Source organism: Salvelinus namaycush, chromosome 4 (genome assembly GCF_016432855.1).
Source record: "Salvelinus namaycush isolate Seneca chromosome 4, SaNama_1.0, whole genome shotgun sequence".
NCBI lineage: Eukaryota > Metazoa > Chordata > Actinopteri > Salmoniformes > Salmonidae > Salvelinus > Salvelinus namaycush.
In genome coordinates, this window is record NC_052310.1 from 22849363 (window position 1) to 22872834 (window position 23472).

Sequence of the window (23472 nt, forward strand, 5' to 3'; positions counted from 1 at the left end):
TGAACACAATTTTCGTTCCTCCAAAATAAAAGTCCTTTATTGATACAAACACCACTTTCTTATACACGGTTCTGAGAAATAAAATAATCCCAACCACCAAATCTACTTTGACCAGAAATGTGATAGACATTTTAAATGTCATTCTAGTAACTTCCAAAATAATTTGTTAAAATTAAACTACAGAAATACATCAAGTAAAACATTGAAAAATAAATGTCTAAAATTACAAGCAAAAACTTCAAACAAGCAGTTCTCCAGACCCATTGTATTGTAAAATGAAAATTTAAACAAATCCTCAGCCAAAAACAACTAGTGGGCAACATAGTTAACTGTTTGTGTATGGACAGAAATAAAATCATAACTGGGCTTTTTTTTTTTAAGATGTCATTCCCTCTTTTTTGGGTGGTAGTGATTGTGGGGGAGGGGAAATTGGTGGAGTGCATACAAAGAAAATACAAGCTTGAACACTGACCAAAGTGATGAAATAGACCAGTTGATTCAGCCGTGGGGAGCTGCCAACTAATAAGTCCAGTTTATTTCTTTAAAGTAAAAAAAAAAAAAAAAAAAAAAAACACAAATGCACGCAGACATGGAAAAACCAGGACAGCCACCATCGCTTCTTTGGAGAATGCTTGTGACAGGGTTGTGGGGTGGTACTGTGGGGCTCAGATGGGGGTATGCCGAGGGCGGATTCAGTCTATCTGTACTGGTAGTTTACAGTGGGGTCTCCCCTGCCGTATCCTACTGGGTTGTGGTATGGGGCTGGATTTGCACCATAGCTCTGGTTGGCTCCTGCCTGTGCGTTGTAATTTGACTGATTTCCGTAACCTACGGAAAAGAGTAAGTTGATTAGTGAAACTGTCAATAAAACAGCTTATGTTACGGTGTACTTGTGTTCCCCTTTGCCGAGAATCCAACTTACCTTCGTAACTGTAGTCTTGGCTGGCAACAGCGCTGCCCGTCACCTGGCTGGGGTAGGCAGTGCTGTAAGGATAAACCTCTGCTCCTGCCTGGTTTTGATTGAAGGTCTTATTGCCTTGCCCATAGCCCTGGCCATACTGGTTATAGGCACTCTGGCCAGGGGTGGTCTGGTAGGACCCCTGGGCCCCTCCACCAACTCCTGGTGGTCCAGGGAAGGTTGACTTGGCCTCCTTTTTGACAGGGGCTTTGGGGGCTGGAGAAGGGGTGGAGTAGCCTCCATCGTTCTGGTAGTATGAACCATAGGTTCCTGCAGCTGCCACGCCTGTAGTGCTGGCCGTAGGGACTTCAGTAACGGTGCCAGCAGCCGCAGCTCCACCATTTGCTCCACTATTGTAATAATCTAAAAGAAAAGAGGGGGTTTTGTAGAGAGTTCTACTGCCGTCACACCCATGCTTGTAAAGGCACTAAGATTAATACATTGCATTTTCAAGAAAGTGCAGCGTTTCACTAAAATTGTAGTACCACATTGTATGGGATATCACATTTATTTTTTAAAAACATACAAGACTTTACTTTACTTCACAATCATAATGCAGAATGTCAGAATCAGTCTTGTGCAAGTATCAACAACGCCGTGGTTCTTTCATGCCTAACGGTGCCTCACATGTGAGATAAATGAGGGACATTGTGAATATTGTCATTTTCAAGATAAGACTAGCATGTAACCACCATCATGCATCAATCGCCATGATTTAGCAATTCTGACATTTGAATAAACTGCAAATACTCAAAGCAGCCTTATGATCCCATAACAAAAGGCAAAATAATAAACATGTTGACAATGAGGTGATTGATAATACATGTTCAGACAATAAAATAAGACCGTTCACATCATAAGAAATTTCACTTTTTTTGTAGACATTCAAGACAGATGGCCACAATGGGATCAATCTCCCCAGTCTGACCCACTCCAATGTGCATGTCATCACAGTGGGCCATTAACCATCAGCCAACCATAACGCTCTGGTCTCAATTCCACTAAGGAGGGCAGTCTATTGGAAAAGTGTGCCCGTGTCTTTTGGCATATCCAGGTGTCCAGGTACGTCCCAGGGTTGGCAGAGGGTATGGAAGGTGACCAAAGGCAACATGCACTCACTGGCCTCCCATCTCTCTAGGCGTTGGGACATGAGTCGTAGCGGGTAAGCAAAGGGACAGTTCTTTCCCGGGGGAGTGATTGGAGTTCATGTTGCGGGAACACTATAGTTTGCTCCTCTTTCTCTACATTTTGTTTTGATTTAAAAGATTGGGATGATCTATGTAGCAAACTCGTGGTAGCCATAGCAGTCTGAGACAAAGTCACCTAAAGAATGAGACAGAGCAGAGAAGGAAAAATTTAATTAGATTGGTTTGTTTTTTGCCATAAAAAGTGGCATGTGTTAATGATTGTCAAATTGTTTTCAAACAGCTTTTTTTGCGGGGGGGGACTTTTAGATTTCTCTGCTCCTGTCACGCTCAAGAAGGTGTTTCCTCAGAACAGGCTGCTGGTAGGAGGGGGTCTCATATTGGGGGGGGGGTCAAAGTGATATAGATTGAGTCCTGTGGCTTAACAAAGCAGAGAAATGTAAAATCATAATCGAACCAGGAATAAGAGCACTCAGGTTCCTTTAGTAGTTTGAATGTCATCTAAACAATGGCATACTCTCTCCAAAACAAAAAGATACTTTGATTATAGATACAAAATAACTTTTCCAGGTCTTGTCTTGTTGGGAACCTCCAGATGTATGCCACCAAATCTCCTCCAAGATGGCTGAGCATGTTGTGCTCTGATCAAACTACACTTCTGCTAATATTACAATGTGAGTAGAGTGAGAACCCCGCTTGTAGTGTCCTCATGATAAAGGTGGACATTACAGGTCGACTGATTCAATCGGCATGGCCGACTTAATTAGGGACGATTTCAAGTTTTCATAACAATCGGTAATCGGCCTTTTTGGATGCCAATTATGGCCGATTACATTGCAATCCACGAGGAGACTGCGTAGCAGGCTGACCACCTGTTACACGAGTGCAGCATCAAAATGACCTTGTGGCTGCAAGGAGCTAAGGTAAGTTGTAGCTAGCATTAAACTTATCTTATAAAAAATCAATACACATAAGTATATTTTTTAAACCTGCATATTTAGTTAAAATAAATGCATGTTAGCAGGCAATATTACCTAGGGAAATTGTGTCACTTCTCTTGCGTTCAGTGCAAGCAGATTATATGCAACAGTTTAGGCCACCTGGCTCTTTGCGAACTGTGTTTCTTCCTAACAAAGACCGTAATTAAATTGCCAGCATTTTACATAATTATGACATAACATTGTGCAATGTAACAGCAAGATTTAGACTTAGGGTTGCCACCCGTTCGACAAAAATACAGAATGGTTCCGTATTTCACTGAAAGAATAAACGTTTTGTTTTCGAAATGATAGTTTCCGGATTTTACCATATTAATGACCAAAGGCTCGTATTTCTGTGTTTTTATTATAATTACGTCTATGATTTGATATAGCAGTCTGAGCGGTGGTAGGCAGCAGCAGTCTCATAAGCATTCATTCAAACAGCACTTTACTGCGTTTTGCCAGCTCTTAGCAGTGCTTGAAGCACAGCGCTGTTTATGACTTCAAGCCTATCAATTCCCGAAATTAAGCTGGCATTACTAAAGTGCCTATAAGAACATCCAATAGTCAAAGGTATATGAAATACAAACGGTATAGAGATATATATATTAATTCCTTTAATAACTACAACCTAAAACTTAACTGGGAATATTGAACCACCAGCTTTCATATGTTCTCATGTTCTGAGCAAGGAACTTACACGTTAGCTTTTTTACATGGCACATATTGCACTTTTACTTTCTTCTCCAACACTTTGTTTTTGCATTATTTAAACCAAATTGAACATGTTTCATTATTTATTTGAGACTAACTTGATTTTATTGATGTATTATATTAAGTTAAAATAAAATGGTTCATTGAGTAGCCTTTTAATTATTACAAATATATATATAAAAATCGGCATCTGCTTTTTTTGGTTCTCCCAATAAATCGGTATCGGCGTTAAAATCATAATCGGTCGACCTCTAGTGGACATATCAAATAAAAACCAGACTAGAAGTCGGAAGACTATTCCAGGGATTGGAAGATGAGGGAAAATCAATACTCACTATAGCCTCCAGAGTTTCCATTGTTCCCATATCCATAACTTCCATAGCCACCTGAGGAGTTAAGCAAACCAACCATTACATTTCTCAGCTGACGTGAGATGTTGCCTACCATTTAATATATTGAAGAACAGTATTTACAGCATAAAGTCAATTCAGGTACAGAACACACAATTGCAAATAGTACCTTCAGAAAGTACTCATACCCCATGACTTATCCCACATGTTCTTGTATTAGAGCCTGAATTCAAAATATATATATATATTTTTTCTGAACCTACACACAATCACCCATAATGACAAAGGAAAAACATGTTCGTGGACCCCAAAAATATATACACACACTAACTTACATAAATATTCACACCCCTGGGTCAATACATGTTAGAATCTTTGGCAGCGATTACAGCTGTGAGTCTTTCTGGTTAAGTCTAAGAGCTTTACACACATGGATTGTACAATATGTGCACATTCTTTTAAAAATTCTTCAAGCTCTGTCAAGTTGGTTGTTGGTCATTTGTTACATGCTGACCAGACCGGACAAATAGCGTGCGCGAGCGTCGCAAAATACATTTAGAAATCCATGTTATTCAATTATTGCGCGTGCCACCGAGCATCTGCGTTGCCAAGGGCTAAAATAGAACTCCTTTCTATTTCTGACGCAGATCGCTCTGCAAGTCCTGCCTCTCCCATCTCTTCATTGGTTTATAGAAGCAGGTACCCACGTGCCATCTCCTCATTGGTTATACCCACGTGGGTGATTGAAAGACGGAATGTTTTGCCGGTCGTCGTGGTAATACTATGAAAGTGTAGATGCCAATCACCATATAAGTTCAAAGACGAAAAAGGCTGGAAGGAGGAGAGATGACTAGAAACGAGTCGGTTGGCCGTTTTATGTGTGGATTAATTGTTGTAGTAGAGGACCTTGTGCATTTCAAGTAAAATAACTCAATGTTTATATCCCAGGACAAATTAGCTAGCAATAGCAAGCTAGCTAAATAGGACAAATTTGCAATCAAGTGCAAGCTAACTAGCTAAACTGCCATACATGTTTAATGTTTTTCGAACCTGTCCCCAAATTAATGTCATTGGCTCAGAGTTTGTTTTTATATTTTAACCTGCGTGTCGTGATCGCGTTTGGTGTGGGGGGACAAAAGACATTTATGCACGCACGCAGCCAGTTTGGGTTCCGTGTAAGTCATTGCTAGACAGCCATTTTCAAATCTTGCCAAAGATTTACAAGCTGATTTAAGTCAAATCTGTAACTAGGCAACTCCGGAACATTCAATGTCTTCTTGATAAGCAACTCCTGTGTATAGCTGGCCTTGTGTGTTAGGTTATTGTCCTGCCATAGTCTCCCACTGCCTGATGGAAAACAGACAACCAGGTTTTTCTCTAGGATTTTGTCTGTGCTTAGCTCCACTCAGTTTATTTTTTTATACTGAAAAACCCAGTCCTTAAAGATTACAAGAATATCCATAACATGATGCAGCCACCACTAGGCTTGAAAATATGGAGTGCTCCTCCGTATTGGATTTGCCCCAAACATAACACTGTAATCAGGACAAAAAGTGAAATGCTTTGCCAATTTTTTTGCAGTATTAGTTTAGTTCCTTGTTGCAAACAGGATGCATGTTTTGGAATATTTTTTACTCTGTACAGGCTTCCATTTCACTGTCAATTAGGTTAGTGTTGTGGAGTAACTACAATGTTGATCCATCCTCAGTTACTCCGATCACAGCCATTAAACTCTGTACCTGTTTAAAAGTCACCATTGGCCTCATGGTGAAATCCCTGAGCGGTTTCCCTCCTCTCCGGCAACTGAGTTGGGAAGGACGCCTGTATCTTTGTAGTGACTGGGTGTATTGATACACCATCCAAAGTATAATTAGTAACTTCACCATGCTCAAAGGGATTACTTTTTAAAAACGTAATTCTTTTTTTCACACCCATCTACCAATATGTTCCCTTCTTTGCGAGGCATTGGAAAACCTCCCTGGTCTTTGTAGTTGAATCTGTGTTTGAAATTCACTGCTCAACTTAGGAACCTAACAAATAATTGCATGTGCGGGGTACAGAGATGGGGTAGACATTCAAAAATTTGACATTGGGGTAATGTGTTGGCCAATGACAAAATACACATTTAATCAATTTTAAATTCAGGCTGTAACAAAATATGGAGAAAGTAAAGGGGTGTGAATACTTTGAGGGCACTGTAGGTAGCATATAGCTCTGTTTTACCTTGTCCATAGCTGCCACCATTATTGAACCCTCGGCCCCTCCCCCTGCCACGCCCTCTACCTCTGCCCCTGGGAGTGGCTGCCGGGTCACCAGTCGGGTCACTCATCATGCCAAACCCATGCTGTTGGGAGAAAACACAAGGACTAAATGGACAGACGGGTCAGCAGCAACCATCATTACTCAGCTAATATATTTTACAAACAATAGCAAGCAAAGATATACAGTAAGGCAGAGGGAATCTTACCATTGGGAGTTTCTTCTTCTTGGCTGCCTCAGTCACAGAGCCCTCTGGGAAGAGTTTGTCCAGGGCTGCCAAGGCTGCATAGGCTTTGGCCACCTTCTTATTGGAGCCAGTCCCTTGGAACTTCTGTTCATCTATCTCCACCTGGAACAGGAGGAAAGACAGGTCAATACATAGACAAGAACAGAATAAAGCATGGGACACAGAATTTGTGTCAAAGCCAAGCTCATGTTGTTATTGTCCATGTTTAAAAGGACAAGTTCAATTTATTTGAACCAAATTTCAATTTGTATGTTGTTATAGAAGTGTCCAGACACTGTTTTGAAAAATGTACCTCACCAATATACTTCCTTGTTGCTCGTTCTGCAGTATGTGAGCCACAGATATACATGAACAAAGCTCCAAAAACACCCAAATGTAATGTTAGAAATGACAAAGCTCTCAGTATAGTGATGCAGGGGTAAATACTCAAAACCAAAACACAAAAAATGTAATTAAATAAAAATAGACACCTCTATAAAATTTAAATAAAATTGAGATTTGGTGCAAATAAAGTAAACTTCTTCATTCATTGAAGCAGCTGGATATTTACTGTTAGATCCTAAAGGCATCAGTCTGGTTGCAGGGTGGATGGGCACTTCTTCCACACCTGAGACACTTACCTCCATGACGAAGCGTTTGTCGTGGCTGCCTCCGGTCTCTGAGATGAGCTCATACTTGAGGCCGCGCCGCTTCTCGTTCAGCTCCATCACAGGGTTCTTCCCATGTTTGGTCAGGATTGGTCCCTGTTGACGAGCACTCTAAGACAAAGAGACAGACATTTTAATTTCTCTGTAAACAAGGCCAATACAAGAAACTGGAGTCAAAACCGAGCGTAGTGTCCAAAAACATGGTTTTTAGTTCTACTCAAGAGGACCCATACCTCTGCACCGTCTGTGGCCTCCACGCTGTCCGCCCCTGTGGCTGCGGTGTCCATTGCGATGGGAGTGATGCAGGGCTTCACCACCTCCACAATGGCCGTTGCCACCTCAGTCTTCACTGGCTCAGCAGTCTTCAGCTCCACACCTGTGGGGAGGCCCATGTCCTGGAGGACCTATGATTGGGCCAGGCAGAAGATTGGAAAGGAAAATATGTGAAGCGCAGCAGACAATAGTTACAATCACCGATTTCATGACAACACACAAAACGCTTAGAACATATATACCACTTACCCTGTACACCCCCATCCACCCACTCACCTTGACAGCAACGTGAAGCTTGGCAGTGCGTTTGGATGGGCCTGAGGCTTCAAAGCTCTTGCCGTCCACCTCAACAGCCATGGTAAAGACTGGTACGTGCACCGGGCCAGTTTGGGAGAGGAGTTTATACTGCAGGCCAGGCTTCAGCTGGTTCAGCCTCATCAGAGCATTCATGGCCTGGGGAGGCTCCGACTTCTCATCTGGGGCTGGGGGGAGTGAAGATAAGGATAAAAAAAAAACTAAAAAAAACACTGTCACTAACACTGAAGAACTATGCTGAACAGGAAGAACTTAGCAACACCTACATTTCTTTTGCAACTTCTTTTTCTTCTTGTTTGGACTTTTGTCCTCCCCTCCTTCCTCTTCCTCGATGGGCCTCTTCATTGGTGGGGCATAGGTTGTACTGGGGGGGATTTGGACTGCAACAAAAACACAGGGACTGCTGAGCTTTTCCAAAATATGGACACTAAATTGTATGCACATGTCTGCAGCCTGGCTTACCTGTATAGTCAATTGGGGTCTCGCTCCTGGGTTTCCGGGGCATTTTGGAGGGAAGGGGGTCCATCCCTAGCACTTTGTGGAGCTGTCCGAAGGCAGACAGCCTTAAGGCATGCTGAAAACAGATGGTGATTTTTTCCATTCACTACAGCAAACAAGTATAGATTTTTTTTGACCCCTTTTTCGTGGTATCCAATTGGTAGTTACAGTCGTCTCATCGCTGCAACTTCCGTACGAATGCGGGAGGCAAAGGCCGAGAGCCATGCGTCCTCCGAAACACCACCCAACCAAGCAGCACTGCTTCTTGACAATGCCCACGTAATCCTCTCTAGGTTTCTTCCTAGGTTTTGGCCTTTCTAGGGAGTTTTTCCTAGCCACCGTGCTTCTACACCTGCATTGCTTGCTGTTTGGGGTTTTAGGCTGGGTTTCTGTACAGCACTTCGAGATATTAGCTGATGTACGAAGGGCTATATAAAATAAACTTGATTGATTGATTGATTAATCCGGAAGCCAGCCACACCAATGTGTCGGAGGAAACACCTGGCAACCGTGTCAGCGTGCATGCGCCCGGCACGCCACAGGAGTCGCTAGAACGCGATGGGACAAGGACATCCCTGCCGGCCAAACCCTCCCCTAACCCGGACGACGCTGGGCCAATTGTGTGCCGCTGGGTCTCCCGGTCATAGGCGGCTGCGACAGAGCCTGGACTCAAACCAGGATCTCTAGTGGCACAGCTAGCAACTGCGATGCAGTGCCTTAGACCACTGCGCCACTCGGGAGGCCCTGTGGATGTAGATGTGACTCACCTGGGCACTCTGTGTGAGGTCCTCCCTCTGCTGGAGGTCCAGGTGGCCAATAGCATCTGTCAGATCCTTCTCACATGGATCACAGATTCCAGCACCATCTAAAAACAAACAGGCAAATTATGACATCTTTTGGCTTGTGATGTGGAGCAGAGGTGCGAGGACATGTCCTCTCCGCTCTTTGAGACTACTCACCAGCCATGAGGATTCCAGAAGCCAGACACTCCAAAACTCTTCGCAGAGCCTCTCCTGCCCCCATTGGCCGGTTCCCTGTGCCAATTGCTTTCTCACACAGCAGCTCTATTGGCTAGAAGGGGTGAAGGGAAGATTTTTGAATTTTGTCCAGATGTTTGGCAAATTGGATAAAAAGGCTGTAAATAAGAAATTGTTGAAGTTTGATGTACTAAGCCCCTTAAATAAATTCCCATCTTACACATCAAACCTGACCACTGTAATTAGAATGACATTTCTCAAACCAAATTCGCATTCGAAGAACCAGCTGGCAGAAAATGCTGCTGGTGACTCACCCATCCATGCAGTGGGGCCCAAGTGGGGACGCGGGAGCACAAGTCCCTCAGGATACGGATGACGATGACACAGGACCTCAGCCCATTGGCCCTGGCCTGGAGACACAAGCAGGGAGGGGGAGGAGGGAGAGGGAGCCTTAGTAAAACAAGAACTCACAAAAACACGAAGCAGCAGCTACATCAAAAAGCCACACAGACTAACGGCTCTGCTTTGTCATTATTGTGGTACAGAATGGGAAGAGTGCAGCATGAATCTGATATTTGTTCTGTCTGCAGATGTGGTTATTGAATTTAATATCCAACTCCATGTGTGTGAAATAAAAAGCAGATTTGATCAGTGGTACAGTAATAGGTATGACATAGTGGTGATTGTTGAGCAATTGTGCTTCTTGCAGCTCTGTATCAAAAATGTGTCAACTTGTGAGATTCTGTTAAATGATGAGGGAGAAGGGGAGTCAATGTAAAGCCAAATGCTGACATGGAAAAATGTAGGACAATGACAGTATTTATAATCTGCTTAGTTTAATGAGTGGTGATACAATAACCTTTAGAGCTACTGTAAGGTGTATGGGGTATACCAGGGGCCTCATTTATAACCATTGCGTGAATTTAACAGTAAATATGTGCGCCATTTCTGAAAAGACTGCGCACGGACAAAAGGATTTATACAAACTTTGCATTTTCCCCGTTAGAAATCAGACCAGTCCTATTTTTTTTTAAGTGTGCGCGTTAATTAACGAGCAGGATAACTCCACCAGAAAACACCCATATTTCACATTTTATGGTGACAATAATGCCCTTATTTGCTGTATACTAGTATTAGAATTAGGCAAAGACAGCATCTAAAGGAAATAGCAATGATGAACTTGATCAAATGTCTTGTGTTGGCAGAATGTTTTCTTTTGCTGTATCTGACTGTTTCTGAAAGCCAAAATTAATTGCAAATTGTGGACCTGTAAACAGATCGTTGAATGCAATAATGTTTTGAATTGACTTTTTCCCCACAAACCTAAATATGTAGCAATGCCCACAAGTTCTGAAACAATATCTACTCTGAAAAAGATGAAAACTACCGTAGGCCTACACACTTCAATGCAAAAGATCAACTGCCTGTTCACCGGTTAAATTCTCCTGTTGGATGCATAGACTAAAAACATGACATTATAAATAGCACATCCAATTGGCCCAAATGAGAGATGTGTCATGGTAATGTGTTGTATGGCTACTTCAGGAATATAAACTCAACCATCTTAACATGGCCAGAAAAGTTGAGGAATGTATTATGCAAAAGTTTGATGTATGTATTATGCTTCTAAATAAAATTGTGTCTACTGGAGAAATTTGACATTACAGTATTCAGACATAGGCCAAGCCTACAAACGTCAATGGAAAGGTGAACTGTCTGTTCTACTGTTAAACGGCGTTTTGGAATGGATCACAGAGCAAAATACACTAGTAAATAGATAAGCTATTTCAAGTAACGTAAGTCAAATTCAACGAGCGATGGGAAGAATGGTAGCCTACACTAACTTGTTGTAGGCCTATAGACCATTTTGCGAGTAGCCCTTCAAATCACGAGTCTGAAAAGGTGAAAAATTTATTCTGCAATGATTATGTGAGTGAAATAGGTTTTTATTTTAGAATTCAAAGAAAATAAAAACATCTTGCACTTCTCACTAAATGGCAGATTTTGGCATTATTTTTTTTAGCTAGGCCACCGTTTGTTATGAGTAGGAGTAATATTCCCCATTAGCACAAGGCTACCACTTTCACCTTGCAATGTGATACTTCAACAACTAGAAACTGTGCTTATGCATGGTCTAAAGTTCGCGGGAGGAGAGGCACATTCTCTCAGTTCAGTTTTTTAAATTAATGCCAACATTGGTGCACGCATGTTTTGGGGCATATTTTGTGCGTAAGCAATGTTTATAAATGAGGGCCCAGAAGACGGACTAGTGAATTTTACATTTTCTAACTAAGGTGCAATATTCAGTTTTTGTGGCACACAGAAAGCTGAAACAGCCAGAGCATGGGGGATTGGAGCCTACACACTCTTCAAGAACAGGCTGCAGAGATGGTGCGCTTACAGTTAAGAGCGAGAGATGACAGTTCACTATGATGACTAAGAATCAACATAGTCCACAACGAGGAACCAACCTCAACACAATATGATGGTACAGAAAAGGGTTGTCGATTGATAATATTTGAGAAATATTGCACCCGAGCAAGTTAGTTCCACATCTCTGATCAAAATTAAGCAGTGGTTTAAGACAACGGTTGCTTTGAGGGGATTGTTGAACGTCCTTTCTAAAAGCAGCATTGAACATTTGCAATCAAACCTGTTAAGTCAGCAGAGCATCTCTACAAGGTAATGACAAAGGTTTCGTTGGAAACGCTATAAAAACCACAGAGTAAGAAGTCTACTACAGGTGATAGATACACTTCGAAAGGACATTTAAAAATAAAAACACAGAAAAAACGACCAAAGAAAGAAACTGCGTCAAATGGAAAAAAACTCAACTACTTTAAGACAAATAAAGACAAGATGCAAACCTGGAACCACTTGGCGTGGCGAAGAGATGCCAAGGCAGTAAGGCATTTCTGCCTGTCCAGAACATCCGGGGGATCGTTGACTGATAGCGTTTCTATTGGCGGGTGGAATAAGAAGACAAGGTACAGTTTGACCAAGGGGGGTTCTGTCACACGGCCAGGGGGAGTAGGCAGCTTTCCCAAACCACAGGCAGGACGGGGAAGGGGAGGGGGACCCCCCACCTGGAGAACTAATGGTCTGAACCTCTCAGTGAAACTGCAATTACACTAAAGATATGTAACTTCAACCCACTTCAGAAACTGCTGTTAAGTGGGTGATTTCTTAAGATCACTCCCAGTAGGCCTATATGGAGAAAAATGTGTATGGATGTAAGATTACAGTGGGAGTGAATTATCAAAAGGGAGGTTGTCTCCATTATGTTAACTCAATGTCAACTCGTATGCCTCAGCCCAGTTATGAAGTCTGAGTGCTTTGCTATAACAATGAGAGGTAGAGCCCCTCCCCTTCACCCCTATACTGGGTGTACTGCTTAGCCCCTTCCGAGACAGAGAGCGTCCAGTTGGTCAAAGGTCCAGCGTCCCTAAAAATTGACAAACTAGAAGGCTTGACAGAGAGAATCAGATGCACAAAATTATCAAAACAAGTCCACACTGCAGCAAAACTGATGGCCTTCAAGAGCCAAACTGGGCTTCAATGTTGACACAGTTATAGATAAGGCTAGGTTGATGCCTGTTGGGTACATCCAACTTCCTGTTTAGAAAGTCTGAGGGGGAACATGGGCCGCCACCGACTAGTATCCTTTCCCATAATATACAGTGCCCTCCGTAATTGGGAAAGCGAAGCATTTTGTCTTCTTTTGGCTCTATACTCCAAAAGTTTGGATTTGAAATCCAACAATGACTACGAGGTTAAAGTGCAGACCATCAGCTTGTGTTTGAGGATATCTATACCGGGTGAACCGTTTAGAAATTACAGCACTTTTTGTACAAATTCACTTGTGTATAAAAGTAGTTAAAAGTTTAATATTTGGTCCCATATTCATAGCATGCAATGACTACATAAAGCTTGTGACTCGACATTTGTTGGATGCATTTTCTGTTTGTTTTGGTTGTGTTTCAGATTATTTTGTGCCCAATAGAAATAAATGGTAAATAATGTATTGTCGTTTTGGAGTAACCTTTATTGTAAATAAGAATACGTTTCTAAAACAGTTCTACATTAATGTGGATGCTACCATGATTACGGATAATCCTGAATGAATCGTGAATAATGATGTGTGAGAAAGTTGGAAGCACAAATACACTCCCAAGACATGCTTACCTCACAAATACAATAACAGGGGAGGTTAGCATTTTTTGGGGTGGTATGATATTTGTGTATCTAACTTCAAACAAATAATTATTCACGAGTCATTCAGGATTATCCGTAATCATGGTAGCATCCACAAGCTTGATGTAGTCATTGTGTGCTATGAACATCGGACCAAACACTAAACTTATTACTACACAAGTGAATTTGTCCCAATACTTTTGCTCCCCTAAAATGGGGGGGGGACTATGTACAAAAAGTGCTGCACTTTTTTTTTAAACAGTTCACCGATATGGATGAAAATATCCTCAAATTAAAGCAAACAGTCTGCACTTTAAGCTCATGGTCATTGATTTCGTATCCAAACTTTTGAAGTAGAGCCAAAATAAAAAAAATGCTTCACTGTGCCAATAATTAGAGGGCACTGTAGGTATTTCTTGCATTAATTATTGAACTTATGACTGACTCCCTTTGCGTCGGACATACCCCCGTGGATTGGATTTACAAAGACTGCGATCACAGTTGTCCCCTGATTTTGACTGTGACTGGGAGAAGTGACATTCAGCCATGCAGAGTCAAAGAGCCCCTGGCGTTATCTGTAACCCGTGTCCTCCCTGCTGATGAACATCAGTCAATAGCCCACTGCTGGGTCTAGTAACCAGAACACTTGACAACACTTTGCAACTCATTTTTGCTGCAATGCAAACCGTTCATCAGTGTTCAGTATAAAACATGCAAACAAAGTGGTGTTTGTTTTTTTGTTATTCTCAGTAAGCCTTCATATAGTTAATGTCTGGACTCCATAGGGAATAGAAAACCTTTTTCAGTCAGTAACTAGCCTTTCTATACTGTGTATTGGGCCATCAAAAATGTACATCACATTACATGGAACTACGAGAGTCTAAAGAGCTATAAACATAGCATGGTTTCATTACATGACAGTTCCCTCATATCCCCTAGCTCCATTGAAGGCCCAATAAACAATATCTATCTAGACTGGCTGCCTGCCTGTTTAGTCTCCCTGCCTAAGGGGGCGCCAGTGAACCGTCTGCCCCTGTGTGGCAGCCTACCTCCGGCAGCCTGTTTCTCCACCTCCTCGCGGACCAGGGGGGACGTCATGTTGATAGTCAGGGTCAGGGGAGGCTCCTTGGTGCTCTTGATCACGATGGTGGCTTCACGGATGACCTGAGTGACCTCATACTTGTCCTCTGTGATGGTCTGCCAGGTAGAACAGGAGGGATTGTTAATACAATAGCCATGTAGTGGCTATCCCGCCAAGCAGTCAAGGTTATGTGCCACCAAGAAAAAAACGGTTAAAAAATATTTGCTACGGAATTCAGTTGCGACTATTCTTCCCAAATGAATGCATCACCCCACAACTGAAATGATGCAGGAGAGTATATTCTCGAAAGGTCAAATTCAACTTCACAAAGCCAACTGAATATGAAGACACAGAAAACACCAGAAGGTGAATGGACTCACCTTGAGTTGCACAGCCAGGTTGTCTGCCACGTTCTTCAGCAGGGTGATGGTGGGTTTGTCCTTACACAGAAGGACCAGCTCCAGGTCCAGGTCCCCCTTCAGCAGCAAGCCCTTGGCCACCAGGCCCACCCTCATCACCCCACGCAGGGACCGTGTGGCCTGTTCCGACGCCTTGGGCTCACTGACAGAGGAGACATGCGTACCCAGGTCAATTACCTTTGAAACTTAAAGCTGAAAGTGATGCTGCCTTCACCACTCCAGCCTTGATGGTGCAAGAAATATTTCTACGCAACTGACATGTTGTACACCATGCACCATTTTGAATACAATTTCCCACTCCCTTACCTTTCTTTATCAGACTCGGTTCCGTCTGGCTCAGACTTGACCACCTTCTCCTGCTCGTCCAGCCAGTCGGAGACAGCCTTGAGGGCGCGCTCCGTGTGGGACACCATGTTCTGCACGCCCTCCAGCTCCTCCTGTGTGGGGTACACAGCGGAGTGCTTGGCCATCACGTGGCGGTCGTCGTTCATGAAGATACGCATGGAGCGGTGGCGCAGGGGAGGAGGCTGGACGGGAAAAGAGGAGTTATTTTAAGGAATTGACTTCAGCAGGTCACAATTGTAGGCAGTAAGTGGCTTTGATAGGAAGAAACAGTCAATGTGATAAACCCACCCCCCCTGTAATCTCAAAATACAGTAATGACTAACAAGGACTATTTCACTTTGTCAGCTTTCACTGTCCTTACATACACATCCATGGACTACTGCTGGGTGAGAGTCATGCCCAATTAGAAGAGTGCAATCAAGTGCAAGCAGGAGCACGTGTTCCAAATGCACAGGGCAGTTTTGACTGGCAGCAACCTGAATTACCCTTAGTGGACATTTGATGGAACTGATTTTTTTTTAGGTCTACTTATATGCCACGTCCTTGTTAACTTACAAATAATCTTCTCAATCAATTATGTCAGACATAGGCAAATTATTATAGTGGTGAGGCTAGTAAAACGTAAGCGCTCCATGTTCACTACCAAATAGAAACGGTTTACACAAAATAGCCTTCCTAAAATTGAGTGTATAAGAAAAGCGGTACCATAGTTGCTTTGGAGTCTTCGATCCTGTGTATATGGCAGTAATACAAGAACAGGTCCTTCCTGAGACAGAACACCAACACTGCTGCTTCGTTCTGCTGACAACAAAAGAACATGTTTAAAATCAGCAAAGCAATAAAAGGCCAGATTCCCCTGGAATAGCAGATGGCATTTTATTGATAATATAAAAACATGGTATTTAAGGGTAACAGAACATAGGTCTGTTCAAAGAAATCCCTAAGGATGCGCCTTCCTAAAGTGAAGGGTGGCTTTGCATGACAAGGGAAATTCCATGCTAACGGAATTACACGGATACCAATTTTTCACTTTAAAATGTATACCAAACAAACCATTGATTTCTAAGTTTAACAAACCAACAACTATGCACATTGACTGCTTTAAACAGGAGTCTCAGCATAATTCAGATACCACGGAATTGCCCATAGGCTAAGTGTGCTGATCCAGAACGTAACATGGGTGTTCATACTGCAGCCTGTTGCAAACCTGGGTTGTGTTCAGTAGACACGGAATGGGGGAGGGGGAAAAAATAGGACTCAATGAGCACTGTTATTGGACATGGTTGCGCCTCTGCGTAAAAATGTTTCTCCCATTTGAGCCCCACTGTATAAAACCCAGCGCCAAAAGTGTTGATTTAAAAATGGACAGCTCCATCATTGTAGGCCTACAGTTACACCTTAGCTAGTGTAAAACGTCAGGAGCAATTTTTCAACTAACATTTACAAAGCGATAACTTCCCCAATTCTCAACTTACCATAGTCTTCTCCAAACCCATCGCTAGTTGCAGGAGAAACATTTGAAGGAAGGAGAACAAGCCGCGCCTTTTTTGTTTTGTTTTATTTTTTAAAGTTCAGAATAAAAACAATATTTACTCAAAAAGGGTGTTGATTGTTTTCCCATCATCCCCTGATTCAGCATATACCCTTTTCATGGCACGCTTGGTTCAATAGCTATTGATACAGGGTTCGTAGACAGTGAAAAGCCAAATGAAAAGTACCTTTTCAAGCACTAATATTTATTTTCAATGACCATCAACTTGTAATAGTTCCTATTATGCAATCATTTCGAGTCGCCACCAGATAACGGTGTATCGCCACAACCCCATGAAAAAAGAAGAAGCTTACTATTCATCATTACCTTACAAGTTCTACTCAGGGTTGTTTCACTACATACATGGTGGTAAGTGAGTATTAACGTAACTTGAGTAGTGATGAGCAGGGTTTGACATGCCTACTGGCATAATTCCAGCTTAATGACTATTGTATTTTTATTGGGCATCTACAACTTAATAGCTACGGAAAAGTGTGTTGCTTCTGACTGGCAGCTTTAGTGTCGCTGGTCGGGATGGCTGTGTGCAGAAAACCGCATGCGAACGGCAGGAGCCTGTGAATGAGGCGATTGGCAACAAAGGTCTGGAGGTTGTTGCAGAGGAAAATGTCACAATGTAGAACTGGCGCCAGCGCAGGATGCAGCGTGTGCCTTTCCCCCTTCATATGGCTCTTCAGGGCTCATTCACCCATGCTCGCAATGTCAATCTGATGCATTTGTTGCACTTTACACAGTGTGGGTTGGTTGGTCCAGTGATGTAAAAAAAGGTGTCAATTGTTGGTCCCGTGTTTCATTAGCTGAAATAAAAGATAGCAAATAATCCTGCCTTTCGTGCATTGCAGGATTTATCTAAATTTGCCTGCCATTTTGGCATTTGGTTTTTCATAATTCTGTTCTCTCATTGTAATTGAAGTACTTTTCCAAGTACCAACTTGAGAAATTTTCCAATTGAAGGTATTCCAGTGGTTTTTCAGAGTACCAAATTCAAGTACTTTAACCTGTTAGTGAATAGGGGGCGCTATTTTCACTTTGGGAAAAAATCGTGCCCAAATTAAACGGCCTCGTACTCTGTTCTAGATCATTCGATATGCATATTATTATTACTATTGGATAGAAAACACTCTGAAGTTTCTAAAACTGTTTGAATTATATCTGTGAGTAAAACAGAACTCATTTGGCAGCAAACTTCCAAACAGGAAGTGAAAATTCTGAAAATGGGGCTCTGTCAGGCCTTGCCTATTCAATTGCCTTTTATTTATGGATCTGTATGCACTTCATACGCCTTCCACTAGATGTCAACAGGCAGTAGAATGTTGAATGGGGTGTCTAGCTTGATGTGAGACCGAATGAGAGCTTTTGGAGTGACAGGTCCGCAATATTGGCAGTATTCAACTGCACACCAGGGAACCCCAAATTGTCTTCTGAAATGCGTTAGGTATACACGACGAAATGCTCCGGCTCGGACTTTATTGGATACATATGATAAAAACATCATAAAGATGGATTTAACCAAGTTTGACCAGTTTATTCGACGTTTATTGTGAATTTTGGAATTTTTCGTTCCATGCGCCAAGCTTTCATGGACGTGAGCACGTGAGTATGCTAGCCAAAGTTGCTAATTCGACAGAAGAAATGGACATTCTAAATCAAAACAACGATTTATTGTGGAAATAGGACTCCTTGCACTACATTCTGATTGATGATCTTCCAAGGTAAGAGAATATTTATGATGTTATTTCGTATTTTTGTGGTATATGTTGGCTCCAACAAGGCGGAGAATTGCTGGGCGCTGTCTCACAATATTGCATGCTGTATTTTGTACTAAAGTTTTTATTATTATTATTATTATTTTTTTTTTTATCTAACACAACAGTTGCATTAAGAACCAGTGTATCTTTCATTTGCTGTACAACATGTATTTTTTAGTAAAGTTTATGATGAGTTTTTTGGTTAGATTACGTGAATGTCCAAAATTTCTCCGGACAATTTGGTGCATTATGGCTACGTATTCACAATGTAAAACCACGATTTGTAGCTCTAAATATGCACATTTTCGAACAAAACATAAATGTATTGTATAACATGATGTTATAAGACTGTCATCTGATGAAGTTGTTCAAAGGTTAGTGATAAATTTTATCTCTATTTGTGGGTTTTGTGAAAGCTATGTTGGCAGTGAATAAATGGCGTTGTGTGTTTGGCTATTGTGGTGAGCTAATATAAATATATATTGTGTTTTCGCTGTAAAACACTTTAAAAAAATCGGAATATTGGCTGGATTCACAAGATGTTTATCTTTCATTTGCTGTACAACATGTATTTTTCATAAATGTTTTATGATGAGTATTTATGTATTTCACGTTGCTCCCTGTAATTATTCTGGCTGTTTTGGTGCTATTTGTGACGGTGGCTGCAATGTAAAACTACGATTTATACCTATAAATAAGCACATTTTCGAACAAAACATAAATGTATTGTATAACATGATGTTATAAGACTGTCATCTGATGAAGTTGTTCAAAGGTTAGTGATTAATTGTATCTCTATTTGTGGGTTTTGTGAAAGCTACCTTTGCGGTGGAAACATGGCGTTGTGTGTTTGGCTATTGTGGTGAGCTAACATAAATGTATATTGTGTTTCCGCTGTAAAAAAAATTAAAAATCGGAAATGATGGCTGGATTCACAAGATGTTTATCTTTCATTTGCTGTATTGGACTTGTTAATGTGTGGAAGTTAAATATTTCTAAAACATATTTTTGAATTTCGCGGCGGAATGTTGTGGGTGTTCCGCTAGCGGAACCCCGGGGCGAGAAAGGTTAACCTGATGAGGACCAGGGGGTGCTATTTTCACTTTTGGGGAAAATCGTTCAAAATTTAAAACGGCCTCCTACTCAATTCTTGCTCGTACAATATGCATATTATTATTAATATTGGATAGAAAACACTCTCTAGTTTCTAAAACAGTTCTAATTATTTCTCTAAGTGAAACAGAACTTTTTTTACAGCCCATTTCCTATCCGGAAGTGAGATTTCCAAATTCGAGGTCTCTCTTCAAAAGCTTGTCTATAAAAGGTCATGTCACTTATGACTGTAGAAACACGCCATACGCCTTCCCCTGGGTGTCATGCGGAAGTGAGAGAAGAAAGGAGGTGATTATCTCGTTCAGGGAATGAACACAACCTCTTTGATTGAGAGGACACCCATTTATTTTTTGTTGGGAGGCGCGAATTTGGACCTGGTATCGCCTCCTGGAAAACGTTCGTTATTGATGAATATGATCTCTGGCTTCGATTTTATTCGATACATGTCACAATAGCATCCTAAAGTATGTTTTTTCAATATATTTTAATTATATTATTGAAATTTATTCGGGACTTTAGACGTGATGCGACGCAAGAATTTTGTCAAGATGGAGAGGTTAGCGTCGCACTGCCAGTGTGCTTGCTAATTCAAGAGGGAAATCGTTCGTTCTGGATCGAAATAAAGACGTTTCTGAACAAAGGACCCCTTGGAGAACATTCTGATGGAAGATCAACAAAGATAAGGACCCAATTTGGGATGCTTTTTCATATATCTGTCGAACTGTGCTATGCTACCGTTCGACTAGAATCAATGCTGCTGTGTGCTAGCTAATGTAGTAAGCTAATATAACGATATATTGTGTTTTCGCTGTAAAACACTTAGAAAATCGGAAATATTAGCTATATTCACAAGATCTTTGTCTTTCATTTGCTATCCACCATATATTGTTCTGAAATGTTTTATGATGTGTAATTAGGTAGTTGACGTTGGTGTCTATTTACTCTGGCTGCTCCCGTGCTATTTCTGACTGTAGCTATGATGGCAGCTATGATGGTAGCAGTAATGTAAAACTGATTTATAGCTCAAATATGCACATTTTTTGAACAAAACATAGATTTATTGTGTAACATGTTATAGGACTGTCATCTGAGGGAGTTGTTTCTAGGTTAGTTAGGTTGGTTCTAGGTTAGTTAGGTTGGCTTTGTGCATGCTACCTGCATGCTACCGGTGCTGTGAAAAATGTCTGTCTGTCTTTTGTATTTGGTGGTGAGCTAACATAAATATACGTGGTGTTTTTGCTGTAATACATTTAAAAAATCGGACATGTTGGCTGGATTCACAAGATGTTTATCTTTCAAATGCTGTATTGGACTTGTTAATGTGTGAAAGTTAAATATTTCCAAAAAATTTTTTTTTGAATTTCCCGCTCTGCCTTTTCAGTGGAATGTGGGAGGAGCGGCACCCCTGTCCTAGACAGGCACCTTTTGCAAACCCTGTTGAGAGCAAACCGAATAATCCAATACAAAACTAACTTTACATTGATGCTGAACGAACCATATACCTACCGCTCAATCTAAAAAGTTGGGTAAACAGTACTTTCCTGTGGATATTTTGTCTCAAATTTCAAGCAGCTGAAGGACAAACCACTGACAAGCGGTAAAGTGTATATGTAATTGTATACAACATTCTGGCTTGTCAGGAACATTCACATAATAATTTGCTAACCAGGGCCTAGCCAGCAGATCCGACCCGCTTGCTTGGTGGCACTAGGGTCGGACAGGCTTCCTGTCTAAATTAAGACACTGTGGAGCCGGCACAAAAGATGGCTTGGGAAAACACCTCAATCCTGGGATGATAACTGGTTGTACCCCAAATTGTTCCATTATCCCAACTGTTGCACCAAGACCGAATGACTGCTTGATTTTAAGGTAACTGATGTTTGTCCTCATGCTAGCTAGCAGTAGCCATTATGGATTGGCACGTCACTTGAACAACAAAAGGAGCCAATTGGCTGACACTGATATTCCAAAATGGCTGTTGTGGCTTATGCTAACGTAAACTCACGTAAACCGCCTTGGTCCGTACAATTGCCCTTATTCTAGCGCCCCAAAAACGTAATACTTCCAGATCAACTGTAATGTCAATACCATTGTAAAGCACAATTTCTCCCCTTTCCAACAGAATCAACTATATGACCTAAACGCTGCCCGTTTCTGCATAATTCAAGCAGGCAATGAGGCCCTTCAGGTCTTTTTAGAAATGGCGGGTGGGGAAGCGAAACTAATGCGTGATAGTGAGAAGGAGAGATGTGTGGGAAAATAGATTTTTTTCACTCGATCTGTCCAACTTAACACCTTATCGCCTCTAAAATGTAAATAAAACACTATAAAGAGTTTATATAATGTGTCATTACATACCTATTTGAAGGTTTGTGTCGAATTTGAATCGGGTTTTTAGGGCGGTGCTAAAGTGATCTTAGAAGTAAACAGTGGCTTTGAGAATGATGATCGCATGCAATGATGACGTAAAAAATGACTAGGTATCCCCCCTTACCCGTCACTGTCCATTTCTTGTTTTTAAACAATGAGAGAAGTGTTACACCTGGTGGTGAGAGATTGTAAGACAGAAATAGTTGCTTTATGCGTGCTGTACGTTACGACATGACACGTCACGATGTAACGGAGGGTCCGTTTTTTCAACTTTTCTCCAATACTATAGCCATTACCATGTCGATCAACGCTTGAATAGAAACCTAGTTCATACCCCCGATTTTGAAGTCAACACAGTCGCTACAATCCCATTAGTTTTCTTTGTAGCCTCGTTTGAATGTTGCGGTTGCGCACATTTGTACGGAATGGGGTGAGTTTACCTTACCTAGCCTGAGGAAAAATACACTTTTCCTGGAGAAATAAACTACCAGTTGATAAATAATGTGACAATTCATCATACAGAGCTATATTTTGCGCAGGCTCTGTGGTGTCTTTATCTACACATGAACGCTGTCTGACCCTAGTCAGTGTTGCTGTAAGCAAGTGGGTAGGATCTGCTGGCTAAGAGAATCCTTCCAGCCGCCATTTTAATTTCAAGCCTCAATCCAGTGCGCCAGTCTGGAATATGCCCCCTGCACGAGTCACACCACGATTAGACTGCTAGCTATGTGGGTATAGCTAGATAGTTACATATAAAATGCCATATGTCATCGCCATTTTATTGTGATAACTAGCCAGTTAGATAACGTTTCATGAGATTAGCTAGCGTGGTAAACCCAAGATGGTCGTGTCCTCGCATTGTAGCTAACGTTGACTAGCCATAGCTACGTAGGCAATCAAACATAACTATGGACAAAATCCTGCATTTGCTTTCAATTCCTAACCGCGTATCTTACTAATATTTTTTTCTCCATAATATAACGTTAGGTAGCTAGCATGGTGCCTTACGACGTGCTACCTTGCTTGTGGTTCGAGCTGAGGGAGCGTTCTGAACAAAGAGGGCTGCTGCTAGGCTAACGTTAGCTTGCGAGACGTAATTCGTACAACGCCAAACTAGTGCCACCGGCAATATAGTTGCTTAATTCATGTTCATAGGGACGGTGGTAATCATTTCATAAATCTGAATATAATGTGCATCTTTATGAACCATCTTCCTAAACTTACCAATTCAGCAACGCTTCGCTCCAACTCTCTTCGCCGAGGAGCAGAAATGACTACCTGAACAGCAAA

At 41.6% G+C, this 23472-nt stretch overlaps 1 protein-coding gene across 3 annotated transcripts; it reads right to left on the bottom strand.

The window, feature by feature from the left end:
• Positions 1-19: 19 nt before the first annotated feature.
• On the bottom strand, positions 20-23472 carry ilf3b (interleukin enhancer binding factor 3b). 3 transcript variants are annotated; one of them, XM_038991483.1, is made up of 19 exons: positions 23407-23472; positions 16108-16203; positions 15364-15584; positions 15019-15199; positions 14607-14754; positions 12231-12322; positions 9678-9773; positions 9346-9457; positions 9154-9251; positions 8351-8462; positions 8155-8268; positions 7850-8055; positions 7534-7704; positions 7274-7411; positions 6615-6755; positions 6371-6491; positions 4133-4183; positions 923-1321; positions 20-828 (listed from the first exon to the last, which is right to left on the bottom strand). In XM_038991483.1, exons 2-19 carry the CDS (start codon positions 16108-16110, stop codon positions 698-700), a joined length of 2535 nt encoding a protein of 844 aa, XP_038847411.1. In that variant the 5' UTR covers positions 16111-16203; positions 23407-23472; the 3' UTR covers positions 20-697. The 3 variants fall into 3 exon arrangements, with proteins under 3 accessions (XP_038847411.1, XP_038847410.1, XP_038847412.1); XM_038991482.1 differs by having other exon boundaries at positions 16108-16200; positions 23407-23469; XM_038991484.1 differs by lacking the exons at positions 20-828; positions 923-1321 and adding an exon at positions 1451-2281 and having other exon boundaries at positions 16108-16200; positions 23407-23469.